At 37.2% G+C, this 9829-nt stretch overlaps 1 protein-coding gene across 3 annotated transcripts; it reads right to left on the reverse strand.

The window, feature by feature from the left end:
- Positions 1–1572: 1572 nt before the first annotated feature.
- Positions 1573–8721, reverse strand: CBY1 (chibby 1, beta catenin antagonist). Of its 3 annotated transcripts, none has more exons than XM_087968310.1 (5): positions 8629–8721; positions 7954–8050; positions 7030–7135; positions 4195–4310; positions 1573–3056 (listed from the first exon to the last, which is right to left on the reverse strand). In XM_087968310.1, exons 2-5 carry the CDS (start codon positions 8029–8031, stop codon positions 2976–2978), a joined length of 381 nt encoding a protein of 126 aa, XP_087824436.1. In that variant the 5' UTR covers positions 8032–8050; positions 8629–8721; the 3' UTR covers positions 1573–2975. The 3 variants fall into 3 exon arrangements, with proteins under 3 accessions (XP_087824436.1, XP_026550662.1, XP_026550660.1); XM_026694877.2 differs by having other exon boundaries at positions 8497–8716; XM_026694875.2 differs by having other exon boundaries at positions 8557–8677.
- Between the last annotated feature and the right edge of the window lie 1108 nt (positions 8722–9829).

Raw genomic sequence — 9829 nt, forward strand, 5'->3', positions numbered from 1 at the left:
TGCAATTACCAATTAATGAGGAAGGATTCAATTTTCCAAATCTGGAGCTACATGTTTACCTACTGTCAACCATTAGATACTGGAAGTCAACAATTAAGTGTTAATTTTCCAATTTGGACCATTTTGGAATATATTGGTTGGATGGACAGTGTTAGGATCTAATCTTAACTATTCTAGTACTCTAATATCTCTGGAAACAATTGTGTCAATTAGAAAATTATGGAATATAATATCTAATAAAAAGATTTGATGCTTTTTCCCATGCCAAGTTGACTTTATGGAGAATCCCAACTTTGAGAATTGGGAAATGATGGTGATATAGAAATGGAAATGCTGACATTGGACCACCAGATACATGATGATGAATTATTAGCATTCTAAGTATTAGAGGTAATTCAAAGTTACAACAGCCATGGAACAGGTGCTTTAGGGCCTGTAAAGTACCCCTGGTAATTATAAATGGACAAGTCATCTGTAGTCATGTGACCACATTGGGCAGATCAGCTTTAAAATTGGTCATGGTTTTCAAGGTTATATGACCGTGATTTAAGATATTTTTTGCTGGTTTCTGGCAAAAAATGCCAAAATTAATGGGTTCACCAAATGATGGAGGTATTTGCTTAACGACTGCAATACTCCCTTAAGGACAGCAGTAAGTACTACGGAAAAAGTGGAAAAATTACTTCTGGTTACATGAGTGCCTCAACTTACAATCACAATGATTTACAACCATAATTCTAGGCTCAATTAAGGTCACAAATCAAGGACTCTCAGTAAAAGATAAATATCATTTATCTGATATAACCCAGTGGAAATATTTACAATTATAGTGAACAACATTGTTTGGACCAGCAGCATTTTCAGCTTCTGAAATACCTGAGATAATAGAAACACTTGTTCAATCCTTTAAAATTAAAAACCCTATTAATTTTTTTAGATGTTATCAATAAATCAATCTGATATGCAGATATTAAGAAATGGATGGAATAAAAAATAACAGGTTCCTAAATTGTCTGTATAATGGGAGTGTGTTTAACCCCAATTTATGACTTTTATAACAAACAATATTTAAAATTCACTGGAATCTGTATAGAAAATAACTATTAAAAACAGCATTTTGTTGGAGATGTATTAAGAATAATGCTTCTTTAAAATACATGTTTTTACAATGTCCTATACTTAGGAAATCTGGGCAGAAAGTAGTGGATTACATAAATAGGATTGTGCGACAAAAGCAAAAATTCTGAAGAGAATAATATTCTATTGGTTTACATATTTAGTACATAGAATTTGACAACTGGACAATGTAAATGGATTCTCCATGCCCATACTATGGCCAAAAGACTTGATATTGCATCATTGGAAAGATTAACTCATGGCCCCTTTCACTCAATGGATTGAATACTGATTGCATTGGCTACCTATGACCAGATTCCCTATAGGTAGCCTATAGCTGTTATATACATGGACAAATATAATATGTGACTCATTTATACAGAATACAGTTACTTAAAAAAGTCATGTTACCAGAAATATGTACATCTGAAATAATATTTATATTAGACAAGTATATCATTGCATGACATTTGTTTTTATTTTTTTGTTATAGCATTTTGTGATTTTTTTCATTTTTGAAATAAAAGAATATCACTATCACTGTTTTTGGTTTTTGTTATTTTTATTAATTAAAAAACAAGAAAAATAATTTTAAAAAGAGGTGATTTATTATGAATTAAGGAGCAGAAATAATAAGAATTGGCTATTCAGTGTAAAGTTCAAAGAAATAGGGTTTGGTAAGATATGTAAAAAAAGTTGTTCTTGCACTTTACAGGTAAATTATTGTAGTTATAAGGCAACCTTATTTTTTTGAATTGTAGAATAAATAGGCCATTTTTAGATGAATATGTTATATCATCTAAGTATCTGTGAGCAAGTGACTACTCTATTAAAGCAGATGCCACAACAATTTTGTTAGCTTTTAAGGTTCCTCAAGATGTGTCCTTTTTCTGATGTCATAGATTTTAAATGTGACCTCACTGGTGGCTTTCTATATACTTTCAGGGAAAGTGCAGGGGCATTTGTGATACCTCCTATAATAAAAGAAACTAATGAAAAGATATGGTGTGCTATCTATTTTGTCTGCCATATACCAAGTCATTGTCAGAAACTACAATCCAGAAATATTTTGCACTCCACACATTAGACTCCCAGATACCAAGGAATGCATGGATAGTGAGTCTAAAGTAGATGAAAGAAAGATAATGGCTTATTTTAGACACAACATGAGTCCAGGCATGATAAACCAAAATGTGCACAAGCAGCATGCACTCATGTACATACATTCCATTTGCAGGCAACCAGTTCTGTATAAAGCAAAAAGCAGGCTACATTCCTAGTTCACACTTAACCTGTTAAATGTGAACTTTCAATTAAGACAGGATTTATAATCTAAAGCTGACTTTCAGTCTGCCTTGTTTAGACACAATTTACCATGTTTTCAGTCTTACGAATTATGAGTAAATTCAGCTTTCTAGCTTGTTTTACAATTCACATGACAAAATAAGTGCATGCTGAATGTATATATTCTAACTTAATAAACTGACATTTCATTATTAAGTATCCTGAGATGTATTGCAAGGAATCTTCATATCTTCTCATCTGATCTTTCAGAGTGGTTGCTATCTTCTTGGAAAGATGACATAAATATTATCTATACTTAATCATCTATTAATTATGTATTGAATATGTGTTAAGAGCACTTGGATAGAAGTTTCACAAAGAGAAAAAAGTAGATACTAGCTTCCTCATAGCACTGGAACTTACTATTTCTTAGTTGGGGCCCTGGCTACAAAGAGTCGAAGACAGCAAAGTCTTCCAAGGCAGATGTGACTTCACAAGTGATGAATCTGATTGGCCTAAATCATATTTGCCTGTTATTTCTTCCCCTTATTTCCTAGTGATTGCTAATTTATAATTCACTTTCTCCTTCGGCTGTAATTTTTCAGTTCTTCTAATTCCTTTCCCATGAGGTGGGATTCAGCAGTTGTCTCAGAGAGCTGAAAGTGCAAGGCATAAATGGGAATGAAAATATATACATACTAATGCTGTAACACATCCAGAAGTATTTTTCTTTTGGTTTTATTCCAAAGCAAAATTATTCCAAAGGTCTAGTTAGATGGTCTGGATTCAATCGTGTGTTTGGGATAAAAGTAATTCTTTACAAATAAATCATCAGCTGCTGGTAATGTATAACATATATGGTATTCTGTTCTACATCTTAAAATACATTTTCAGACATTGAATAAAATATCTGAATACTGATGCAGTCGCTTCCTGCTGTTTCTACCAACCAGCAAGAACGGTCATTTTCAAGTTCCATCTGCAAAACGGTGCCATTTTGTGGGACCTAGAACACAGGTGATCACTGTAGCTATGCTTGCCCTGTGAAACAGCATTCCTCAGAAGTCCATATGATCCTGACTCTGCTGTACTTTCATGAATTTTTAAGGCTGGGTTTTCCAATAAGCTTTGTTGCAGTTTGGATCATGATCTGTGCTTTGTTTATTTTTCTTTCAATTGTTACTGTGTCCTGTTTTGTTCTTGGTGTATAGTTGTATATTATTTATTTTTATTGTTTTTAACCCTTATGTTTAAGCTATCTAGAGTTATTTTGTGTTGAGATGGCATACATACTGAACAAGTAAACTATTTGAAATTTATCTGGAAAACCATTTCTCACTCAGAAAAAGCCTGTTACTTGTAGTATAATTTTTAATTTTCTAGATTTAAGTTTGGATAATAAAGTCTACAGTATCTTAGGTTAATGAATGTCAGATTTTATTCACTGGGAAATTCTCCTTATGGGCTGTCCTGTGTTGGGGCCAAGAAGCTGGCTCACTTAAAGCAATCAATTCACTTTGAACATTAAACATAAATGTTTAAGCATGTAAAGAATAGTATACACCGGACTCCCAACAAAACATTCAGAGATTGCTAAAGCAGAATCACAGCTCACATACCTTTGGCCACCACACCTGGAACTGGCATATAAACTATTCGGAAGGTGTGAAATGCAATAGCACCACACATCTTCAAATCATGCTAATTTGAATTTGCAAACTGTGCTAAGAAATCACTAAGAAACTAAATAACTACTGAAATATGCTAAAAAGAGAGACAACACAGTGACCTCACCATATCCAACAAAAGATCCACTTTCAATCGAAGAAGATTGTTCTCTTCTTCCAGTTGCTGATTCCGTTTGCGAAGACGCTGTGTCTCCCTGCGGTCCCCATTGCTTCCAAATGATTCTGGAATTACATATTCCAAGATTATCTAATTTGTCTTGCTCTAGGTATCTCATGGAAGATGACAGCCAGAACCCCAGCAAGAACCAGTCACATTAGCTTTACTAAAATAGGCAAAATAACAACTCAGAAAAACAATGAAAATCTGATAGAAAATAACATTTTATAAAGAATCATTAAAGCCTAATAAATAAAGATATTGCAAACAATATATTACAGCACATGACTTAGGTCTGGCCTAGTATAAATCCAGGCCAGAAGAGATATCTTTGAATATCGTAACATTTTACCTGCATCTAAAAATTCTACAAGGACAGTGATGACAACCAAACACTTTAATGATGGTTGTCAAAATAAGGTCTTTATTAGTTAGTTCGAGTTTCAATCCTTTCTGCATTCCAGTCTGCAAGATAGTGTTACCTTTCATTTGCCAGTTGGATAGATAGAAGCCTAGTTCTCACAGTAAGGGCTGCGTTTCATTCACGCCTGAAGCCCCTGTTGTTTCCTCCTTGTTTACAGCAACCCAGAACTCAGAATATGTATCTGAAAGTTTCCAAATACTCCTACTATTTGGATACAAGTAATCCTCAACTTATGACCACAGTTGGGAACCAAACTTTGGCTATCTAAGCAATGGGATTGTTAAGTGACTGACATCCAATTTTACAATATTTTTTGCCATACTTGTTAAGTGAATCACACAGTCATTAAACAAATCTGGCTTCCTCCACTGACTTTGCTTTTGAGAAGCTGGCAGGGAAGGTCACAAAACATGTGAAACCAAAATGCTACAACCACTGTAAATGGATGCTGGTTGTCAAGTGCCCAAATTTTGATCACATAATTGAGGAGACAGTGTGATGACCATAGGTGTGAAGATAGTTGTAAGTCACTTTTTTCAGCAACATTATAACTTTGATCATTAAATGAATGGTCATAAGTCAAGGACTATCTGTGTATGGCCATCCCTATGGCAGTGTAATGAAGTCAGTATGTCTTGTTCTTCTCATTTGCAATTCATGATTATTTTAGATTTCAATAACTGAAGTTCTCTGGGCATTACAACACTATTTGAAATAATAAGTATTTCTGATTAAAAAAAAAACTGAAGCAATAAAATAGAACATAACATTGCATAGTAAATATAAAATCTATCACTCCACAGTAAATTAAGACCTTAAAATCAAATTGAACATCCACCAATAGATATGCCTGTAGGTATGTTTTGGTGCATACTACAACTTTTTTATGTCTTCGGGAAAAAATGAGAATCGGTGTTATGTAAAGGATTAGCAGGAACAAAGATCTATCTGAACCTATGATTTAGCAAGAATACCAAACCAGATAAAATGACAGTATGAATACCACCCCTAGCATAACTATCAACACGCTCTAGATGGGACTGCCCTTGAAGAGCATCTAAAAGCTCCAGTTGTGCAAAATGCAGCGGCCTGCATGGTTTTGTGCAGACCCCGGTTTGCACATGTGTCACATCTCCTGCGGGAACTGCATTGGTTGCCGATTTGCTTCCGGGTGCAATTCAAGGTGCTGGTTGTCACCTTTAAAGCCCTTCATGGCTTGGGACCAGGTTATCTGAGGGACCGCCTCTTTCCGGTCACATCTACATGACCCATCAGAGCGGGGAGGCAGGGAATGTTGCGGTTTCATCCCTGAGGGAGGTACACCTTGTGGGACCCAGGAAAAGGGCCTTCTCCGTGGTGGCTCCCTCTCTCTGGAACATTATTCCCCCAGAGATTAGAATGGCCCCCACTCTAGTACTCTTCCAGAAGGCGCTGAAGACCTGCTGCCAGCAGGCCTGGGGAACCCAGAGAGGGATGGAGCCCATTAAATGGCTCGTGTGATCTGCTGTTGCTGGGGCAGGGGGGTGGATTTGAAGGGTGATTTTGTTATATTGTATTATATTAATTTATTTGATTCTTTTTGTTAGTTTTTATTGTTTTAAATGTGGCTTTATATTCTGTAAGCTGCCTTGAGTTGCCATGGACAAATAGGCAGCAATATAAATTCAATAAATAAATCTTACTATTTGCACACCCAACACAATAACAACCATTAGTTTTTGCAAAAGAACATCAAAAGAAAGTTGATAGCAGGAAGCACATCAGGCTGATTGATTATGCTCCCTTTTGGAAGGAATCAGGATTTAAATACCTCATCCTTAAGCACTAGAATATTAGACATAGGATCCTGGATATATACTGCGGGATTACAGGTAGTCCTCAAATTACAATCATAATTGAGTCCACATCGAGACTGTTGTAAAGCAGGTCATTATGTGACTGCACCCAATTTTATGACCTTTTTTGCATCAGTTGTTAAGTGAATGCTGCAGTAATACAGCAAATGCTGCAGTCATAAAGCAAACGCTTAAATAAACCATTTTTTTTGCTATGGGAGATTTTCTGCCTGAAACCGAAAGTAAACACTAATTTTCTATAGAAACATTATAAATTATGATCCTGTGACCACAAGGTGCTGCAAATGGTTGTCAATGCAGGCCGGTTACCGAGTTTCCAAAATGAGATCACAGAAGCACAGATGCTGGAACTTCAGAATGGGCTGAAAGTAGTTTTTCAGGATGTGTTATAACTTTGAATGGTTGCTAAGCAACCGTGGTAAGTCAAGGACTATCTCTAGAGCTATATCTCTGATACTCTGCAGAATTCTGCAGTCGCTAAGATAATTTCTCTTTCTCTCTTACCAGGTATCCATTGGCCATTCTCAAACCTCAGACTCTGTCCTGTAAGTGTCATAACAGGAGTTCCATATTCTAAGCCCAGCTCAATTTCACGGGTAGATCTGTCCAGCTGTAAAACAGAAAAATCACTTCAGTATTTTCCCAATATTTTACTTAATTTCTATTTATTTTCTTAGCATAAGGCAAACCTGTACAAAATATGTCAAATCCATTTATTCTACCGCATAAAAAGTATATATTTTATTTAAATATGCATGGGAAGTTGTTTTGCATCCTCACACTGATGCATCATTTTAGGGAAATATGGATGCAATTCTATTGCTTTAGTGTCCAGTCATTGCAGAATATGTTGGATTCCCACCATCAAGATCAGGAAACCTCCAATATGAAATTTCTTTTTCAACCTCTTCTGAAACCAGTTCCTCTCCTGAGACTGGGAAATGTAAACCATAAAAAGTTCAAAACAAAAACAATAATGAGATGGGCTAGGCTGATGCTAAGATGTAAACCCCACTTTCTTCTCTACTATGTTACAAAACAGAACAAAGATTTCATTAGAGCTCGAGAACTGCTTTAAATCTCTTCTTTTGCACACAACACAAGAAAACTTTTTATTATTTTTATTAATAGTTCTTTCCTCAAAGGGAGATAGACGACCAAATACATTTTACTTTCAAAATAGAAATATTATGTGGTTTACTGGTGTAGCCAACAATTTTGTGTTTTTATATTCAGTTTACAGTTGGTTATTTATTGTTAAAAGAATATTTTATCATTTAAATAAAAATGGGTAAAGGCGTATAACATCACAAGAAGAATTCAACAAGTAACAAACTGTGAATATTTTATATGCCAATGTGGCTTAAAGAGTCTCCTAGTCTGATGAAAAAGATAGCATAAGGATCTTCACTTTCTTCTAGAACTTACCGAATGGAGGTTGGAAAGTGAGGCTGATTTTCTGGGCGGAGTTTTCTTTGGACTGAATGTGTTTCCAAAAAGTGGCATCTTTCTAAATTCCTCTTATCTTTGGGGGGAAAAAAATATCCCACAAAGATTATCATTTCATTGAAAAACGCATAGATCAATCACTGCCCACAAGAGTTGGGAGGCAGAGAACTTTTTGACCTCAACTGGACTATAAATTCCCTGCTACCATTGCCTATATAGTAGCCTACATGATCGCCAGAAGGTACCAGGTTCGGCCAAAAGGCAACCATAAACACTGCTTTTAACCACATGCAACATGTGAGTATATGTACAATAGAGGCAGCTCGGCTGAATTTCATCTGATGTATCGCTGAGTACCGACCGTCTCCTCAAGGTAGCGGGTGGCAATTTGAATGCATCTCAAGCGACCCAGGAGCCTTATTACCGCCTCTGCTCCAAGCAATACCCCACTGGAGGATTTTTGGAGAACCCGATATTCCGGACCTCCTGTGCTTAGAAATGCAGAATCCAAGTTAACCCCACCTTTAAAAGAGCTCCATGACAAGGAGCGGTATTTTCTTGAAGCCGCCCCGCATCTCATACCTAGCGCTTCAGACCTAATTTAGGGAACTTTCACACCATGGTCACGCTCCCCGAACATACAACAGTCCCAACCTTCGAAACCAATCTGCGCAGGCGTAGCCTTAACCGATGTTTGAAGCCTTGCAACCCGCGGTAGCCCAGGGACGATCGCGCAGGATAGCTGGGGCAGCACAAGGGGAGGGGAGATTATTTTTAATTGCACAATTGCGAAAATCAGCTTTGATATACATTCATGCAAACTGAACGTAGATAAACTAAGAGCGCGTAACCGAATCTCTTAACAGGAATAAGAGGGACGTATGAGTAGAAGGCTTGCGAAGTTATAACCCGTATCAGAAGATACAGCCCCCTCCTCGTGTGATGGTAGCGACCCAAGCTATGTGAAAAGAGTGAACAGCAGCAACCGGGATAGGATCGTACCACCGTTGTAATCCGGGGGAGGAAGAAAGAAAAATAATAATTTTAATACAGATATTTTAATGCTGTTGTTCGGAAGATGTGTTTTCAAGTAAATTATTCCCAATTTATTACATTTTCCATTAATGGCGAAAAAGTGCTAGGCTCTCCTTTAGTCTGGTATAAAGGTAGACTAAGGGAATAGTTTCTTCCGCTGGTTGTTGTGGCAACAGAAGGACGCCAAGCTTCCGGGGGAGGGCGGTCCGTGGCCTGATTCGAGCCTTGGTCTGTGTCAGGAAAGTGAGCTTTTTTTATCCCCATAATAGCCGTCCCCAAACTGAACAATGGCTGGGAGTCTGGATGCGGTGTGCTGTTCCTCAGCGGACAATGCTCGACAAGTTGTAGTTCCCATGTACCGAATTAAGAGTCTCAGCCCGTCCAGTTTGCTCTTGGACAGATCTAGGCAGGGAAAGGAGCGCGATACTTTGTTCCACTGTAGAATTCCTGCCATTGTTAGGAAGCGGTTTTTTTTTTTTTAAATAATCAGTCGGAATCTACGCTCCAGTAACGCAAATCCATCCATTATTTTGAATCCTACAGTTCTGAACAGTACAGAATAGTCCTTCATTATTTCCAATGTGACCTTTTTATTTAGCATGCTCAGATGTAAGGCAATGGACTTCATTTCCACTGTGATTTAACAGATAACAGATAATCAGAGTTGGAAGGGACCTTGTAGGTCATCTAGTCCTGGGGTCTCCAACCTTGCCAATTTTAATCCTGGCTTTGCTGGCTGGGGAATTCTGGGAGTTGATGTCCTCCAGGCTTAAAGTTGCCAACGTTGGAGACCCCTGATCTAGTCCAACCCCCTGCCCAA

The sequence above is a fragment of the Notechis scutatus genome, chromosome 6 (genome assembly GCF_049901735.1).
Source record: "Notechis scutatus isolate UNSWTSFEM ecotype Mainland chromosome 6, rNotScu1.2, whole genome shotgun sequence".
Taxonomy (NCBI): Eukaryota; Metazoa; Chordata; class Lepidosauria; order Squamata; family Elapidae; genus Notechis; species Notechis scutatus.